The sequence below is a fragment of the Schistocerca americana genome, chromosome 7 (genome assembly GCF_021461395.2).
Source record: "Schistocerca americana isolate TAMUIC-IGC-003095 chromosome 7, iqSchAmer2.1, whole genome shotgun sequence".
Classification (NCBI taxonomy): Eukaryota; Metazoa; Arthropoda; class Insecta; order Orthoptera; family Acrididae; genus Schistocerca; species Schistocerca americana.
The window spans coordinates 390,009,709-390,030,491 of record NC_060125.1 but is presented as its reverse complement, the minus strand read 5'-3'; the positions used below and the strand labels follow the sequence as shown (position 1 = coordinate 390,030,491).

Genomic DNA, 20,783 nt, shown 5'->3' with positions numbered 1-20,783 from the left:
TGGCCTGCACTGTAGCTAATTTACTTCGGTTGCTTCCCGGGCGACGTCGATACGGCGGACAGCGTTGTCTGCGAGACGCAGACGCTCAGAATCGTTGGCCGACAGATAAAGGCCGGCCATCCCCACTTCTGGCACCTGCGGCGGACGGGCGCGGCCCGGCTGCGCTCATTACCGTGGAGAACGCGACCGCGATGAGACGGAGCCTTCAGAGGACCTGCGCGCTGGCCCTGCTGCTGCTGCCCCTGGTGTGGGCGGCGGCGGACCAGCAGACGGAAGGGGCGGGGCCGGGGGCGGCGGCGGAGGTCGGAGTGGAGGCGGAGGAGCTGCCGGACAGCCAGGTGGAGCTTCTGGACGGCGGAATCCCGCATCCGCCCCCGCCTCCACCCCCACCGGCGCCACAGGGCGCGCCGCCTCAGGGACCGCCGCCGCCCACTCCGCCCCCACAAGTTTCGCCCTCGGCCACTGTTACCGAAAACAAGCAGCCGTCGCCCCCAGAAGAGACGCCTGAAGACGTCGAGCTGATCCGGCCCGTTGCGCCGCTGGCTCCGGCGTCCAGCTCACGCGGGAAGGGCAGGAAAGTGCCGTCGGCCACTGCGTCGGGGAAGTACGCCTACGACACCAACTTCAGTAAGTAATACTCGTCGGCAGGGCCGCAGCACTCGCTTATCTGCAGACAAAACAACCGGAGTGTTCTTGCTCCGGAGATTAAAACTGTGGTCCAGTCCGGGACTCGAACCCAGCACCGTTACTTTCCGCTGTCAGATGCTCCACCGACTGAAATCGAGGCATGATTCTCAACCCATCCTCGCCGCTTTATTTCCGCCAGTACTTCATCTCCTGCTTCCGAGACCTCAAAGACGTTCTCCTGCAAATCTTCCGATACTGGCACTCCTAGAAGAGCGGATATTTCTGGGAGATAGATTAGCCACAGCCTAGATAGGCTCTTTCATTCTGCAGCGGAGTGTGCTTCAGTCTGGAATATATGGGGCGTTAAAAGTAAAATATTCCATATTTTGAGTGATGGTAGTGTCGGCCAAAACGAGACAGAAATGTCGCATTGTTAATTTTTATTGTTGATGATTAGTTTCAAGCCGTAAGCCCATCTTATAAAACAAGCACTACGTACTCAGTGCATTACAAAACAGTGCCACAGTACAAAGATAACTGATGATAATTGGTACATACCACAAGATATGCAATACCATCCATTACGAAAGCTTCATAGCCATTTTAGTGACACAGATCATTATAAAATAGTGCACAACTGAGCATTCACCTAGTTGAGACATCGCAGTGTGGGAAGTATTAGGAAGACTAGGATACGGGGGGCTAATCGTGACTGTGCATCTACCAGCAACTTTATTTTACATTCTTTGTTTTTTCCCTGGTTTTTTTCAGTTTTTTATAAAATTATTAACAACACAAGCAGCAACAAGCATTACAAATATATACTTCAAATACAAACAGAAATATTTACAAGAAGGTATTTAATTTACAGTTTGTAACGGAAGCAATAGTCGTCTACACGTCATCATCCAGCGCCAAACTCGGCAATCCGATGACACAAGCTTTGAACGCTTCGACGGCACTATTAATTCAAATTTTCAAAACACCAACAAATAGGCCCACAGATATTTTCAGATAACCTAGTACGACATAGCAAGATAAGGAACTCCAACATTATTAAAAAGAAAGATAAGAAACACACTTTATTAAAAACTACGCATTCAGGCATAAAACGATTACATAAAATCAGAATTAAATAGTGGCAAACCACGTACTCAAATCCAAATCATTACATAAAGTCGGAAATAAAAGACAGCTACGTACACTATCGCAAGATACGAAAGTTCGACGTGAATAAAACCACACAGGCTGATATCAAATACTGCCACAAACATCAGACAAGGTAATGGTAAAGCCACACAGTCAGGTATAAGATCATTACATAGAATCCGATACATTAGAGGTACACTTGCCTTTGAAATACTGGTGACAAAGCCCTATACTCATACCAAGGAACATTTCTTGTACTGCAAGCTCTATTCCATTACGAGCGACCCACAGAACGCAGTAAACAAATGAGGACACATTTCCCTCATATCCTTCTTGGATACAGCACGTCCTGTTAGTGTAGGTACCATTCCAAAAAACACCGGAGATATGGTATATGTGTGATAGAGCACCATCCCATTTTCCCCTAAACGTCCCAGAGTACCTCACATAGACTTTTAATGAGGAATGGAGTGGGCATACTTGATGTATGCAAGTCCCGTTCATCACGTATAAACACAACAGGAAAACGTCAAAAGTGCCTGCCAGCGCATCCGTGACCAAACTGGAATTTTTTAGAGAGTATGTGATCCCCTAAGGCGTCAGCAGAAGCACGCCTTGTTATGAATCGACACCATATCGGGCACCTCCCTTAGCGATGACTCATAAGTCATTATGTAATAGCAGTTCTGCTGCTTCACAGTAACAGGATGATGTGTTCAAATTTGTTTACTGCGTACTGTAGGTCGTTCGTAATAGCAAAGAGCTTGCAGTAGAACAGATGTGGTTCACAACAGCAGTACTCTCATATACGCTACTGGCCATTAAAATTGCTACACCATGAAGATGACGTGCTACAGACGCAAATTTAACCGACAGGAAGAAGATGCTTTGATATGTAAATGATTAGCTTTACAGAGCATTCACACAATGTTGGCGCCGGTGGCGACGTCCACAACGTGCTGGCATGAGGAAAGTTTCCAACCGATTTCTCATACACAAACAGCTGTTGACCGGCATTGCCTGGTGAAACGTTGTTGTGATGTCTCGTGTAAGGAGGAGAAATGCGTACCATCACGTTTCCGACTTTGATAAAGGCCGTATTGTAGCCTATCACGATTGCGGTTTATCGTATCAAGACATTGCTGCTCGCGTTGGTGGAGATCCAATGACTATTAGCAGAATATGGAATCGGTGGGTTCAGGAGGGAAATACGGAACGCCGTGCTGGATCCCAACGGCGTCGTATCACTAGCAGTCGAGAAGACAGGCATCCTATCCGCATGGCTGTAACGGATCGTGCAGCCACGTCTCGATCCCTGAGTCAACAGATGGGTACGTTTGCAAGACGACAACCATCTGCACGAACAGTTCGACGACGTTTACAGCAGCATGGACTATCAGCTCGGAGACCATGGCTGCGGTTACCCATGACGCTGCATCAGAGACAGGAGCGCCTGCGATTGTGTACTCAACGACGAACCTGGATGCACGAATGGCAAAACGTCACTTTTTCGGATGACTCCAGCTTCTGTTTACAGCATCATGATGGTCGCATCCGTGTTTGGTGACATTGCGGTGAATAGACATTGGAAACGTGTATTCGTCATCGCCATACTGGCGCATCACCCCGCGTGATGGTATGTGGTGCCATTGGTTACACGTCTCGGTCACCTCTTGTTCGCATTGACGGCACTTTGAACAGTGGACGTTACATTTCAGATATGTTACGACCCGTGGCTCTACCCTTCATTCGATCCCTGCGAAACCCTACATTTCAGCAGGATAATGCACGACCGCATGTTGCAGGTCCCGTACGGGCCTTTCTGGATACAGAAAATGTTCGACTTCTGCCCTGGCCAGCACATTCTCCAGATCTCTCACCAACTAAAAACGTCTGGTCAATGGTGGTCGCGCAACTGGCTCGTCACAATACGCCAGTTACTACTCTTGATGAACTGTGGTATCGTGTTGAAGCTGCATGGGCAGCTGTACCTGTACACGCCATCCAAGCTCTGTTTGACTCAATGCCCAGGCGTATCAAGGCCGTTATTACGGCCAGAGGTGGTTGTTCTGGGTACTGATTTCTCAGGATCTATGCACCCAAATTGCGTGAAAATGTAATCACGTGTCAGTTCTAGTATAATAAATATTTCCAATGAATACCCGTTTATCATCTGCATTTCTTCTTGGTGTAGCAATTTTAATGGCCAGTAGTGTATCTAGAGCTCAAGTTCACCGTGCATTTTTTCCTTGTTTGGGTCCACACTACCGCCTCTCAAAATATGGGATACTTTTTGCTTTTGAACTCCATATTGCTTCCTCCTGAGTATTTCTCTGTCTGGTGAAAAGACTATAAATGTAAAATTAGGAGATTTCGAGTTCAACCGCAGGCTTACCAACCATCGCGACTGAGAGAAGAAAAGAAGGAAGTGACTATGGTATGTAAAGTACCCTCCACCGTACACCATAACCTGCTGCGAAAAATATAAGTACATTTTTTAAGGCTGAACATCCTTTTCTCTCAAACACATAGGCCCATCTTGTAACCGGTATACATCTCAGGGTGTAGTAGTAGACAAATGGCGCTCCAGACCTGGTTCGATAGGTGGAAGTAAACGTAAGTAGAATCGAACCAAGTGAAGATAGTGTTATTAACGATCATTTGCGGAATCTCTAACATTCTGACGGCTAGAAGGAACTTGCACTCTGCAGCTTAAGGTCCGCTACTTTGAAACCTTCTGGCAGATCAAAGTTGTGGGCCGGACTGGGATTCAAACCTGAAAACTGGATTCGAAACTCAAACCTTTGGCATTCGCACGGTAGTGATTTACCGACTGAGCTATCCAGACACGACTCGCGACCCTCCCCCACCCCCTTCAATCCCTTCCCACACAGCTCCCCTTCTGGCAGTACTTATAGCCATGTGAAAAATTTCTGTCCGAAAATCTTAAATATGATCCGTTTCCTCAACAGCCGGATCTTTGTCATGTATCGGCCACGCCGTCATCTTCAGACGTTTGCAAGTCGACGGATCATGAACGGAAACATATCAACAGTATATTGCGTGGCGTCAAGTACTTTGTTAAAACAGAAATTGTGTGAATCCCATTATCATATTTTTGGCTATGTCTTGTTGGATGTCTTTCTTTATTAATATTATGAAAATTAACTATCGAAATAAGCTTTTTAGAACTTTGTTTTATTATACTAATGATACGAGTACCTCTCTGCCAGTACTGCGCATGAGTAACAGTTTTGGTGTATCAGAAAGTTTCAAAAAATCTCACATTCCGCTGTAGAGTGGAAGTTTCAGTCATATTCTTCTTCTTTACTTCGATATTTACCTGTTTTCTTCAAGTAACTCATGGAACAACGTAGTTGTTTATTCAACTCCCACTCACTCTCGCAAATCCTATACACGTATCAGTTTGATACAAAAAGGAAATCATAATGCAAAATCTTGGTTAGAGTCCCGCCTAGAACACAGGTTTAATGTCAAGAAGTTTAAAAAATAATTATTTAACTAATTCATAGGTATAAACATATCATAAATGCAGGTAAAATTTGTATGTTGGATACAGTGGACCTTTCTTTACATACGCGGTGTTAGAGGCATAGGTACAGATGTGATAAGTGGTAGCACAATGTGTGTCCACTTCAATGTACCAGTTGTTTTTTCTCTGCATCTAACAGACTTTCCGCCAACACAGTCTTCCCGCAAACACATCACATGATTGACTACCAGATGTTTTCTGTACGGTCGTAACTGCGCCACAAAGTGCATTACGCCTGTCATAATAGGCTATCTGTTCTGCGTCAGTTCGACACTATCAGCATCACTGAGCAGGCGCAGTAATACTAAAACCAAATACAAACGCAAGATTGCATTTGCAGTCATGAGCGATTCTCATCACAAACTTATTAAGGGATATCATTCCTCCAAACAATCAAAGCCAGGGACTGGCAGGGTCGAAAGTGATGTGGATAGTCGATGTACACGAAAAGTTAGACATATTCTTCTTCACAAAATACAAGAATCTGGGCTATCAGGGAGAGACTACCCGCATAAGCTCCCTACAGGAGCGAATAGTCAGTGCTTTGTGAAAGAAGTGTTGTAGTACTAATAAATGAAAAGCGCTAGTTTGCTTTTGTTCTACAGTATTACTTTTCGGCTTACAAGGCCACCTTCAGACATTTACTATTGTCGCCAAAGAAGTTACAATTTTTGTAAACGACATTGGAAAAGAAGTTACGCGCCTAGATTGAAGCAGAAACGTACAGTAAATAACACCGTTGACAGTGTGGTGGTAATGCAATGTAAAAAGTAAAAATTTGAACGGTAAATAAATATAAACGGAGTAAACAGGAAGAAACATTAGCAGAAAACTGGAACAGCAAGCTACAAACAGTTTACATCAACGAAATGAAAGTAAAAAAATAAAATAAAATAAACTTAATGCTTGACAAGGCTACTTCAGGAGGTATAAAAATGGAGAGTGATACAGAAAACAATTTAAAGAAAGAATTATCAACGTAACTACAGAATATATCCTACAATAAAATTCTTCAGCGTATCAGACCGCATCGTCATATATGACGAACATAAGCAATATGCATAAGTCAAACAGAAATGAATAAATGCAGAAAAATGGAGGAGTGTGAGGGAACATACAGCAAATGCCGTCTTTGAGAGTGTGGTGGTACTGAATTTATTCATTTATTCATTTTTGTTTAGCTTATGTATATTGGTTATGTTCCTCATATATTCTGTAATTTCACTGATAATTCTTTCTTAAAATTGGTTTGTGCATCGTTCCTACTTTTTATACCTCCTGAAGTAGACTTGGCTAGTACTGAGTTTATTTTATTGATTTCGTTTTTTAATATAAACTGTTTTGTAGCTTGCTGTTCCAGTTTTATGTTATTTTTGTTTCATGTTTACTCCCTTTACATTGATTTACGGTTCAGCGTTTTACTTTTTACACTGCAATACCACCACACTGTCAAAGATGTTATTTACTGTACGTTTCTACTTCAGTCTAGATGTTTAAGTTCTTTCCCAGTGTCGGTTACAAACGTTGTAACTTCTTTGGCGACAATAGTCAGTAAATATCTGAAGATGGCCTTGTAAGCCGAAAACTGGTTAACACAACAAAAGTAATATTGTAGAACAGAAGCAGACTATCGCTTTTCATTTATTATAAAGTTGTTCTACCAAGAACCTACGGAAGTGTTGTATTGTTAACGAACCATCTGAACGAAAGCCGGGGCATGGCGCTAATCGACATGGCATACATGAGAACAGAAGCTACGCCAAACAGGTTCTACTAAGGATCATCAAGCACCATTTCTTCCGTGTTTCGAAAGCTATTTTCCATTTCGTTTTAGAAATATGTATGTAGTATCAATAAAGAAAAAGAGTTATAGTCGAGTTTTTTTTATTATGGTGTACTGTGTGAACGGAACACATCATTTTGTTTCTTTCTGCTAATTGAAGTCAAAGTGGTCGATCGATAGAACATTTTAGAGCGATGAGCAGCGCACTTCAAAACTGTTTATTGACGGTGGTAGCGGAACATGACGAACGATCGATGTTCCCAGTAATGACTGACAAGGTCAACCTGCATCGCTGACCACTAAAACTGCAACATCAGGAAGAATAGGAAGTAACGAATTTCCACTTACGTGGTCATTAGGTATGGCAGGAACAATACTTGATTGAATTTGTAGATAACTTGGGGGTATTATTCATGAAAATATAGTACACAGAGACGCCATCTCCGGCAGCAACAATTGCTGTAACCTAACTGGGCACAGAGCTGAACTGAAACTTGATGAGAGATGCGGGTATTTCCATCGGTACGGTTTTATCTATAATTCATCAAACGTAGTGACTGGAGAGTGTAGACGAGCCAGTCTATCGGCAACTCATCACCAGATACTTTCAATAGATGAGAGAAAGTGCTGGCCAGGAAAACAGTCGAACGCCCTCTGTATCGAAGTAGGTTACGACAGTATGGGCAAAATTTGGTCTCGTGATATCTTGTTGAAGAATACTGTCGTGGAGACGTGAAGACTGTGCACAGCCAGCGGCATAAGCACTTCATAAATATCGTGGTGTATACCCAGTGGCGCCCCATTCCACCAAGCTAGCTGCTGAACTAGCATGACGATGACGTATGCAATCTGGCATCGTTCGTTATTCTCGGAGCCTCCACGAAGGGACACCTCCATAGCGTTGTTGCGCGCAGAACCTGGACACCCCTAAAACGTCAACGGGTTTCTACCTCAGTGTCCAGTGTCGGGTAGTTGGGCGCATCGCTATCAGCGTCCTCTCTCTCTGTTGCTGCGTCCAGGAAAGAGACAACAATGGTCGCGTGCTGACAGTCTTTGGCGTCGTCACGGTGTTCAAGTGGGTCTTGTCTTGCTGCAGGCAAGTCCATTTCCTAAGAACCGTGACGTGGCTGCACAGGGCGTTTCAAAATTAACGACTTGATTTAATAACACCATATTTATTGAAAAATGTACTACAAATGAGACGACCTGCAAAATACTCACAAACTCTTGATGTATTAACTATGCTGTTGCAAATAATCTGTCTGTCCACCAGCAGCATCCCGACACAGCTAAATTCGTCATAAAATTTACACAATGAATCGGCTCTTATTCTGTTCTTCACTTCCTCTACGTCATGAGGTAAGTAAATGGGAGGCGAACAGAATTTCCTTCACATATCACCACAGGAAAAAAATCGCATGGTGTCATGTCTGGCGATCTTGCACGCCAAGAATGCAGGGCAGTGTCTCGGGTTCCAGTGCACCCTATCCATCGTTGAGGCAGAGTACCATTGAGAAACCCACGTACGTTGTTGTGCTAGTGTGGTGGAGTTCCACTCTGTTGGAAAATGAAGTCATCGGAGGCCTCCTGAAGTTACGGAAAAAGTTAATTCTGCAGCATTTCAAAACAAACGCTCATTCCAGCCATTGTGTTTTCCTCAAAATGTAGGGATCGTACGTGTTTTCACACGAAAGGGGTCATAAACCCCTCTCTTTAAGAGAGTTTCTTCCGTGCTCAGTAATGTCATGAGTGTTCTGGAGCCCCACGTGCGCACGTTATGTCGGTTTACCTTACCGCTAACATGAAATGTTGCTTCATCACTGAAAATTAACCGTGGTGAAAACGTATCGTCTCCCATGTCCTTCAGCAGAGCATTGCTGAAGTCAACCCGTTTCCTTTTATCACTAACCAGAAGAGCTTGCACTGATTGTAGTCTATGAGCTTCATAGAGGAAATGACCCAGCATACGCCAGACAATCGTATGAGGCACTGCCAGTTCTCTCCTTGCGCGACAAGCGTATTTTCGTGGATTCTGCTCAAACGTTTCCACCGTGTCATCAGAAGGGCAAAGTCGACCTGGACTCTTACCTTCGCACAAGCAACCTGTCTCTACAGATTGGCGACACCAACGAAGAATCTTTTTGGGTACAGGTGGATCAATGCCAAGAAACCGACGAAAAGCTGGCAATACGGAAATCACTGTTTCACCCTACGGAAACTGCAGCACACAAAACGCCTTCCGCTGAGCGGACACCATTTTACTTCTGACTGGCTGCAAACTGGGAAGACTCATTGACTGACATCTAACCCGATTTTCTGAAACTCTAGGCTACACCCATTGAAACAACACACGTTTCGTTGCCGGCACGTCCCATGTTTCATAATTATGACCATCCAAAATCAAGCCATTCTTTTTGAAACACTCTGTATGATACGGCACGGCCGGTCGAACAATATGTTCTGTCCCTCGGGCGCTACTAGTATGGGACCAACAAGATCCTGCATATGTTTGAATTAAAAGTTTACATACTCCACTTTCAACATACCCATGCTTGCCTCGTAGCCAGGCACGCCTGTTGCCACACGTTATCAGCAGAAAAGGCAGGCTGCTTTACTCCCATTCAAACCAAGCTCTGCCCAACCCAAACAGGCTAATTGAATCTTGCTTGCCTGTCGCCTCTCCGCTGTGCTACGCTACGTAGCAGTTCATTCTGTACGCTTTCTTTGTAGTGTTATGAGTAGAGCTCGGAAATTGATGACAAGTCCTCTTCAACCCCAGATTCACAAGACACAATATCATATACACTGAGGTGACAAAACTTACTGGATAGCGATAGGCACAATACTTAAAGCGGTAGTATCGCGCACACAAGGTATAAAAGGGCAGTGCATTGGCGGAGCTTTCGTTTGTACTCAAGTGATTCACGTCCAACTGTTTTCGACGACGCGAATTAACAGGTTTTGTACGCGGAATAGTAGTTGGAGCTATCGCATGGGTTATTCCATTTCGGAAATCATTAGGGAATTTAATATTCCGAGATCCACAGTGCCAAGAGTTACCGACAATACCTAATTTCAGGCATTGCATCTCACCACGGACAACACAGTGGCCGTCGGCCTTCTCTTAACGCCGAGAGCTGTGGCGTTCGTGTAGAGTTGTCAGTGCTAACAGACAAGCAACAGCGCGTGAAATAAACACAGCAATCAATGCGGGACGTACTATGAAGGGATCCGTTAGGACATAATGCGGCGAAATTCGGTGTTAATGGGCTGTGGCAGCAGACGACCGACGGGAGCCTAACAGCATGACACCGGCTGCAGCGTCTCCCCTGGGTTCATGACCGTATCGATTGAACCTTAGACGACTGGAAAACCGTCCCCTGGTGAGATGAGTCCCGATTTCAGTTGGTAAGAGTTGATGGTAGGATTCGAGTGTAGTGCAGACCTCACGAAGCCATGGGCTCAAGTTGTCAACAACGCACTGTGCAAGCTGGACTGGGTCCTCTGGTACAACTGAACCGATCATTGACTGTAAATGGTTGGGTTCGGCTACTTATTTCCCAACAACGATGGAATTTTTATGGATGACAATGCACCATTTCACCGGCCCACAACTGGTCGCAACTGGTTTGAAGAATATCCTGGACAATTCGAGGGAATGATTTGACCACCCAGATAGCTCGACATGGGACATAATCGAGAGGTGTTTTTGCACAAAATCCTTCACCGACAATACTTTCACAGTTACGGACGGCTACGGAGCAACATGGCTCAATATTTCAATAGGGTACTTCCAACGATCTCTTGAGTCCATGCCACTTCGAGTTTCTGCACTACGCTGGTCAAAAGGAGGTCGACATGATACTATGAGGTATCCCACGACTTTTGTCACCTCAGTGTATAATTCCAGAATTTCACCTTGAAGCTGTGTTCAATTTAGTGGTTTTGCCCACAAGAATCATACTGTCCCGCTTACTTCAGCTTCGGAATACATTTACGGTTGCCGCGCCACTTCAATCGCAAGCTTTGTTGCACCTATTGTTCGTACCGCAGCAAAACTGGGTCTGTAGGAAACCTGAAAAATTTACTCTCTTATGACAATGCGCCACTCTTGTTGAGCAATGGGACGACATGTATAACTTACTTTCTGAGGTCCCTACGTAGATGGTGTTACTCCCTACTTGATGCTGTTGCCCTGAAATATTAATCATTCGCATTTCCAAGCATGTAATATACTTTATACCATTAGGATGTTTGTCGTGTGTTGCCTTCATGGCCTTGTAATTTTAAAGGCCAGCAGTGTACTTTACAGTACAGACGCTGCTACAGAGATTATCCGAATTGTTTTGCTATAAGCAATAAATATCATCGAACTGATATCGTAGTAGACACGTTTGAGCCTTCTATGCATACTAAACACATCTGCATTTAGAACATTTCTTTGTGTTGAAAACCAGAGTCTGTTTTTGTTGATACTGGATCAGTCCTGGGACACCCAAGAAGAATACGTTGCTTGGGTTGCTTGCGCCTGCAGAAACGAATTGAATAAATCATCTTAAACACAAGAAAAAAGGCACTTGATCACCCTTAGAAGAGGCACCACATATACACGCAAGAATCGAGAAGTGACGCCCATTCCTTCCGCCGGTCCGTTCGCAGACACTCCTTCCCCAAACCGTGGTATCTACAAGTCATAAATCACGACACGTCGGGTTGACAGATAGCAAATACCTACTGGCCTGTGTTGCGGATGACTTCAGGGTTTTAGCCGTTTTCTCGATAAGTGATGTTAGCAGCAGCGTCCCTCAACCCAAACCTAAACTATCTTTGCTAAACGTATTGTTAGATTTATGATTTTGGGGCGTGTCGATTTACTTATCATCGAAAAATATTACCACGCCAAACATCGCTTCACAGTAACTCAAATCGTCTCAATTCAAACGTAGTAAACACACAACAATTTACTTGAGAACTGATTTTCTCTGTCTGACCTCTAACATTATAATGGTCGTGCCAATACAACTAATTATCTACAATGAAAGCAATTTCTATTGTGCCGTACTCTGACCAGGCGGAGAATTGCGACCAATCCTCTTCTGCATACCGCTACACACGACAAGAAGAGTTCTCTGAAATTTACGTACAAGAATTAAATACACAGAAAACAATATTATCATAAAACTTCCTGGCAGATTAAAACTGTGTGCCGGATCGAGACTCGAACTCAGGACCTTTGACTTTCGCGGGCAAGTTAAGTTAGACAAATTTGGTAAGCAGATGATTTCGGCGATTTTGGCAAATGATATCGAACACTCTTGTGATACCGGCGTTAGGATAATTACGGCAAATGTACAGTTTCTTATGTAGCGTATGAAAAATCTGCTTTAGGAAGAAGAGCGATTAATGTTTTTACGTCCCATCGGCGACTGGGTCATTAGAGAAGACGGCCGTGTCCTGGTCAGTGACAACATCTCGCATTTCTCTAGAGTAACGTAGGGAAGCCGTCGAAAATTTCAATATGGATGGCCGAACGGGGAACAGCGCAAGAAGATTCATTATGTAGTTACAAGACGGAGCTCTAGACTGGTACGTGCTGTATCGACATTTAATTTTTCGAAATTACGTGCTATGGCATAAAAAAGTTGACACATTCAACAAAGAAATGAATTAAGTTTTTCTTTCGACGAATAGCTTAGTAAATTTTAACTTTAGTCTCCTGCGGAGGTAAGTCAGATACCGTGGCGAAACAGTTAATCGTGCGATAAGAGTTGGCTATCTATCAATGAGATTAGTTTATCAGCGTTGGAGCAAGTGTTTGCTGTGTGAGGCACACTTTATGTCACTAAAGTTCTTGGAACTCTATTGCCTTTTGTGGCTCCAGTATCTTCGGAATTTTCCAGAAATTTTAAATGTCGTTGTTGCTCAATACCTCGAAAGTCATCTGCGCCAACCAATGATACGTGTATCACACGAGCAGCATGCAAAGCTACGGTAGACAGTGTCACGAAAAAAAACAACCGATCAGTAATGGCAGAAAGCATACTGGGAGAACGCAAAATGCTAACTAGCCGCAAAGAATTTGCTTTGACCATTGTAACTATCAAAATGGAAGACTTCGCTGAAGGTATCTTGTTGCAATAAGAGATCATTTATTGTAAGCAGATTTACAATCTAGTAGTCGAATCTGAGAGACTATTGAGAGCAGTAGGACTGCCTTTGCCGGTCAAAGCGATCCTGGTCACCCATATTTATTCATATTTAATATTTCATGAATTGCATGACACGCATCTGTCTATACGTCTTTATTATCACTGACGATTTTGGAGAAGATTTGTCATCACTGCATAAAAGCTCATATAATTTCTGCGTATCATGTATTGTCGTAACGGTGTAAAGATGTTCTTAATACAGCCTCAACAGAACTGTAGAAATTCATCGGAAAAGATGTATGGATGGATGGATATGGTGTTATGGGTGCTCAACAGTGCATCGGAAAAGAGGAAGGTAAACTGACTGTAAGAACAGCATAACATCTAAAGGAGGGGGAGGTACTGTCGTGAGTGGTAAAATACCATTGGTTACAGGTATCAGAGCAGCAATTTTTTGAGGGTAGGAGGGACAGTAGGAAATAAACTTTTAAGAAAGGTTAGGATTGAAAGAAACATCAGTATGAAAAACAAACTAAACAACATATTCTGGCACATTGCATCAGTACGAATAACTGTTGGTTGAAATCTTTCAACAACCACCATAAATTTTATTTCCATCCAGTCACATTTCAATCACTATCTTCATTGCATCGACATAATCGAGGACTAAGCAGAAAAATTGTTGAACTAGTTATTTATGTCGGTGAACTATGGACAACAAATCCAGTTAACATAATCTACCTCTCTGAACGAAAGTGACCACTGATACAGGTAAGTTACGTTTTACAGTATTTAGATTAGCATCTAGCTCTTGTAGAGTGTAAATGGAGAAAGCAAACTCGACACATCCATCAGCTTTGGTTTGAGCAACATGTAAAGTGGTGGAAATTAGTATAAAGGCAAGTAGTTTTTTATGCCACGTCCATGACAAGAATTTCGGCCGGAAAACAAAAACACAGGCGGCCTCGTCCACGGAGATGGCAGGCGCGCCGGAAATTCAGCAGGGGAGCCGTAAGATGGATGATTTAGACGTGGCCACTCTATTATTTCTATAAAAAGAAATAACGTCGACGTATGAAGTGTTCGGAGCAACCTGTGTTAGAAGACCGATTTAAATTTGGTGCCTTCAGTACACTATATGAAAAATTACGAGAAGGCGACAGAGACGTGTTAATTTTTTCAGAATGTCAAAAACGTTTGACATATTGTTGCCAATTTTACGAAATCATTTGCAACATGAAGCCACCAACATGCGAAACTGCATTTCTCCTCCTGAAACGCTTGCAGTGACACTGAGGTCAATACATAATAAATTGAAATTTGCTTATTGGGAAATATTTATTTTCTGCGCATAAATGAACACCACAGCTCACATAAAAACTGTTTTAGACCAAGCTGAGAGTCAAGAATTAAACTTATTTTGTTTATATTAAGATAAAATATCACTGTATTTTTTTCTTCAGAAATCAGTAGTTTCTGCAACTTTAAACAGTGTAGAAGCAGGACTCGTATACAGTTCCAAATACATGTGTTCATTGTATGCAGTTGTGACCTGAGAGTGTTGAGCAGGAGTGTACACTGAATAGTTAAGTTGATTAGGCCGTGGTGATTGGTACGATGATGTACCGTCGAAAGACTGATGACGCATAGTATGAGGAAACTTTGGAAGACTGCTGATTCATACTTCCGTTTTGTTGTTATAACTCTTTTAATATGTTTTATGCCTTTGCATTGGAAATTTGCGATATCTTCATCATTACATTTTGACACAGTTGGTGCAATCCGTTAAAAGAAACTACTTTGACCCTGCACAATAGATGCACCAGCGATGGTCATCATTGTCTATTCCAATTCATTGGTAGCTCTCCTGTTTTCTACGGGTTATCTTTATGTTGGTGACAACGTTTTTCAATCTGGGTGTCAACAAGGTTTACATTCCCACTATTATCAGGCATATTTAAAGAGCTTTCTCATCTATCTGCTATTTTTAATAGACATTATAGTTGGTCATAAAAATGTGTAGCCGCGCGGGATTAGCCAAGTGGTCTAAGGCGCTGCAGTCATGGACTGTGCGGCTGGTCCCGCCGGAGGTTCGAGTCCTCCCTCGGGCATTGGTGTGTGTGTTTGTCCTTAGGATACTTTAGGTTAAGTATTGTGTAAGGTTAGGGACTGATGACCTTCGCAGTTAAGTCCCATAAGATTTCACACACATTTGAACATCTTTGAAAAATGTGTATTTCCGCTTCTTGTTTGCTCCAAAACCGTTCCTATTCGTTTCACTTAATTTTCTGTGACATTTCATTCAATTATCGCTGATACTGGTCCATTTTTTATTACCGTCTTTCCTGAAAAGAAAAGAAAACCTAAATAGAATGAAAACAATGTCATTTCTTATATTTCATGTACCTTGCAACAGAAAAAAACTTTAAATAATCCAGTTTCAGACAGGGAATAAAAACCATCAGTAGAATTGTACGTGAGATTTGTAGGAAGATGTGGTTGTTATTTTATAGCACATATATGCCCATTTCGGAGGAACATGACTGTATCACTAATGCGTGTCAGCTTGAAATTATTGCAAACTTTCCAAACTGTGTAGGGGCCATTGATGGCGAACATATCAGGATTATCAAACTAGAATGTTTTTCCAGTTACAGAAGTCATTATTCGTTAGTCCTGATAGCAGTGGCGGGCGCGAATTATAATTTTATTTTCGTGGATGTTTTTGGTTATTGTAAAGACTGTGGCTCAAGTGAAATGAAAGAAACGTCTTTAAAGAAAAGGTTACAGAGGAACGCACTGAAGCATCTCCTCCCAGACCACTCCCAAATATTCCGGGGAATTGCCTTACATATTCGTAGGAGATGAAGCGTTTGCACAACGATATACTTCGGCCTCATGGCGGCCGAGAACTTGACCTCAACAAGGGTATTTATAGCTATCGCATAAGTAGAGCAAGACGATTTGTAAATCGTACATTCGGCATAATTGCCAATAAATGGAGGAGTTTTCACCGACCTTTAAATGTCCCCACGTATTTTGCGACTGACAATGCGAAGGCGTGTACTGTTCTACACCATTTTATCCATAAAGAAGGAGAGGGTGGAGGGGCGGACAGAGGTTCAGGGCACTCTCTTGCCCTAGGGATGGTAAACTGGCCCTAAAGGCGGACGAATCAGCAATGATAATCGGCATGAGGATGTAGAAGGCTATGGAAACCACTGCATTCAAGACACGTAACGTGTAACCACAGGACATCTGGCCTGTAATTTAAGAAGTGTCATGATGATCTCTCCATTGACAAAAGATTCCGGAATAGTCCCCCATTCTGATCTCCGGAAGTGGACTGCCACGGGGGAGGTTACCATGAGAAAAAGATTGAATAATAAACGGAAGTATAACGTTCTACAAGTCAGGCGTGGAACGTCAGAAGCCTGAACATGGTAGGCAAACTAGAAAATCTGAAAAGGGAAATGCAAAGGCTCAATCTAGATATAGCTGGGGTTAGTGGATTGAAGTGGAAAGAAGACAACGATTTCTGGTCAGATGAGTATAGGGTAATATCAACAGTACCAGAAAATGGTATAATGGGAGTAGGATTCGTTATGAATAGGAAGGTAGGGCAGGGAGTGTGTAACTGTGAACAGTTCAGTGATAGCCGCGGGGGATTAGCCGTGCGGTCTCGGGCGCTGCAGACACGGACTGTGCGGCTGGTTCCGGCGGAGGTTCGAGTCCACCCTTGGGCATGGGTGTGTGTGTTTCTCCTTAGGATAATTTAGGTTAAGTAGTGTGTAAGCTTAGGGACTAATGACCTTAGCAGTTAAGTCCCATATGATTTCACACACATCTGAACAAGTTCAGTGATAGGGTTGTTCTTACCAGAATCGACAGCAAACCAACACCGACAACGATAGTTCAGATTTACATGCCGACGTCGCAAGCTGAAGATGAAGAGATAGAGAAAGTGTATGAGGATATTGAAAGGGTAATACATTGTGTAAAGGGATATCAAAATCTAATAGTCGTGGGAGACAGGAATGCAGTTGTAGTGGAAGGAGTAGAAGAAAAGGTTACAGGAGAATTTGGACTTGGGAAAAGGAATGAGAGAGGAGAAAGACTAATTGAGTTCTGTAACAAGTTTCAGCTAGTAATAGCGAATACTCTGTTCAAGAGTCATAAGAGGACGAGGTATACTTCGAAAAGGCCGGGTGATACGGGAAGCGTTCAGTTATATTACATCATGGTCAGAGATTTCGAAATCAGATACTGGATTGTAAGGCGTACCCAGGAACAGACATAGACTCAGATAACAATGTAGTAGTGATGAAGAGTAGGCTGAAATTAAAGACATTAGTCAGTAAGAGTCAATACGAAAAGATGTGGATGTGGAGGTACTAAGGAATGACGAGATACGCTTGAAGTTGTCTAAGGCTATAGATAAAGCAATAAGGAATAGCTCAGTAGGCAGTAAAAATGAAGAGGAATGGACATCTCTGAAAAGGGCCATCACAGAAGTTGGGAAGGGAAATATAGGTACGAAGAAAGTAACTGCGAAGAAACCATGGGTAACAGAAGAAATATTTCAATTGATCTATGAAAGGAGGAAGCACAAAAATTTCTGGGAAACTCAGGAATACAGAAGTACACGTCGCTGAGGAATGAAATGAATAGCAAGTGCGGGAAGCTAAGACGAAATGGCTACATGAAAAATGTGATTGTCGGAAGGGCAGACTGAGCATACAGCAAAAGTCAAGACAACCTTCGGTGAAATAAAAAGCAACGGTGGTAACACGAAGTGTGCTGCGGGAATTCCACCTTTAAATGCAGAGGAGAGAGCGAAAAGGTGGAAAGAGTGCTTCGGAAATCTCTAGATTTGTATGAAGTGACAGAAAAAGAAACATGAGTCGATTTAGAAGAAATAGGGGATCCAGTATTAGAATCAGAATTTAAGAAAGCTTTGGAGGACTTAAGATCAAATAAGGCAGAAGGGATAGATCACATTCTATCATAATTTCTAAAATCATTGGGGAAAGGGGCAACAAAACGACTATTCACATTGGTGTGCAGAATGTATGAGTCTGGCGACATACCATCTAACTTTCGGAAAAACATCATGCACACAATTCCGAAGACGGCAAGAGATGACAAGTGCGAGAATTACCGCACAATCAGGATAATAGCTCACGCATCCAGGTTCTTTACAAGAATAATACACAGAAGAATGGAAAAGAAAATTGAGGATGCGCTAAATGACGATCAGTTCGGCTCTGGGAAGGTGAAGGGGCGAGAGAGACAATTCTGACGTTGGGGTTAATAATGGAAACAAGGTTAAAGAAAAATCAAGATACGTTCATAGGATTTGTCGACCTGGAAAAAGCGTTCGACAATGTAAAAAGGTGCAAGATGTTCGAAATTCTGAGAAACGTTGGGGTGAGCTATAGGGAGAGACGGGTCATATGCAACATGTAGAAATAAGAGTGGACGACCAAGAACGAAGTGCTAATATTAAAAAGGGTGTAAGACAAGGACGTAGCGTTTCGCCCCTACTGTTCAATCTGTACGTCGAGGAAGCAATGATGGAAATAAAAGGAAGGTTCAGGAGTGGAATTAAAATTCAAGGTGAAAGGAAATCGATGATACGATTCGCTGATGACATTGCTATCCTGAGACAAAGTGAAGAAGGATTACATGATCTGCTGAATGGAGTAAACAGTCTAATGAGTACAGAGTATGGATTGAGAGTAAATCTAAGAGACGAAGGTAATGAAGAGTAGTAGAAATGAGAAAAGCGAGAAACTTAACACAAGGATTGATGGTCACGAAGTAGGTAATTCTGCTACCTAGGCAGTAAAATAACCAATGACGTACGGAGCAAGGAGGACATAAAAAGCAGACTAGAAATGGCAAAAAGGGCATTCCTGGCCAAGAGAAGTCTACTAATGTCAAATATCAGCGTTAAGTTGAGGAAGAAATTTCTGAAAATGTACGTCTGGTGTATAGCAGTGTATGGTAGTGAAATATGGACAATGGTAAAACCGGAACAGAAAAGAATCGAAGCATTTGAGATGTGGTGCTACAGACAAATGTTGAAAATTAGGTAAGCAATGAGGAGGTTCTGCGCAGAATCGGAGTGGAAAGAATATGTGCAAAACACTGATAAGGAGAAGGTACTGGATGATGGGACATGAGGTAATTACTTCCATGGTACCAGAGGAGGCTGTAGAGGGCAGAAACTGTAGAGGAAGACGAGATTGGAATACATCCAGCAAATAATTGAGGATGTAGGTTCCAAGTGCTACTCTGAGATGAAGAGGTTGGCACAGAAGAGGAACTCGTGGCGGGCCGCATCAAACCAGTCAGAAGCCTGATGACCAAAAAATAAAGAAGGACTTAATACTATGAGTGCTGGTGCGACTATAGAAGTCGACTGTGTACTACGAGAACTCACGCATTCACAAGCAGTACGGGAGGTGTGTCAGCGTACTATCAGAAATCAGTTCCCCAATTACTTTGTTTCTACCCATATTTTCGTTATGTTCTCGATAAGCGAAATTCTGCTTATCTTTGTTGACTTTAAGTTTTCTTATGGTGCATTTGTGCAGAGTGTCACTTGTCTTAAACATCACTCACCAGTTTCAGAACACAATACTCATCGAGAACATTACGAAAATATGGCATAGTACAAAGAAACACGCACTTGGAAATGGGAATCATTTCCCGAAACGCGTCGTGTAAAACATACGTAAAATAAAATCGTGACTGGTAGCAGAAAGTTATTCATAAACAACCCCATCGTTTTCACAGTCGAAGGCCTTCAAAAAACCATTTGTAATGAAAAAAATCGAAAAATACACTACGGGCCATTAAAATTGTTACACCAAGAAGAAATGCAGATGATAAACGGGTATTCATTGGACATATTTATTATACTAGAACTGACATGTGATTACATTTTCACGCAATTTGGGTGCATAGATCCTGAGAAATCATTACCCAGAACAACCACCTCTGGCCGTAAGCATTAGGTCAAACGGAGCTTGGGTGGCGTGCACAGGTACAGCTGTCCATGCAGCTTCAACATGATACCACAGTTCATCAAGAGTAGTGACTGGCGTATTGTGACGAGCCAGTAGCTTGGCCACCATTGAACAGACGTTTTCAATTGGTGAGAGATCTGGACTGTTCAAAGTGCCGTCAATGCGAACAAGAGGTGACCGAAACGTGTAACCAATGGCACCCCATACCATCACGCCGGGTGATACGCCAGTATGGCGATGACGAATACACGCTTCCAATGTGCGTTCACCGAGATGTCGCCAAACACGGATGCGACCATCATGATGCTGTAAACAGAACCTGGATTCATCCGAAAAAAATACGTTTTGGCATTCGTGCACCCGGGTTCGTCGTTGAGTACACCATCGCAGGAGCTCCTGTCTGTGATGCAGCGTCAAGCGTAACCGCAGCCATGGTCTCCGAGCTGATAGTCCATGCTGCTGCAAACGTCGTCGAATTGTTGGTG

The 20,783-nt window shown here is 43.0% G+C and overlaps 1 protein-coding gene across 1 annotated transcript in view; it reads left to right on the top strand.

Annotated features, from left to right (window-relative positions):
* Positions 1 to 467: 467 nt before the first annotated feature.
* Positions 468 to 20,783, top strand: part of LOC124622221 (protein mesh) — a 264,311-nt gene continuing 243,995 nt past the window's right edge. Inside the window, exon 1 of the mRNA XM_047147873.1 lies at positions 468 to 627. Coding sequence (XP_047003829.1) covers position 627 — 1 coding nt within the window. The 5' untranslated portion in view covers positions 468 to 626. The remainder of the gene's footprint in view (positions 628 to 20,783) is intronic.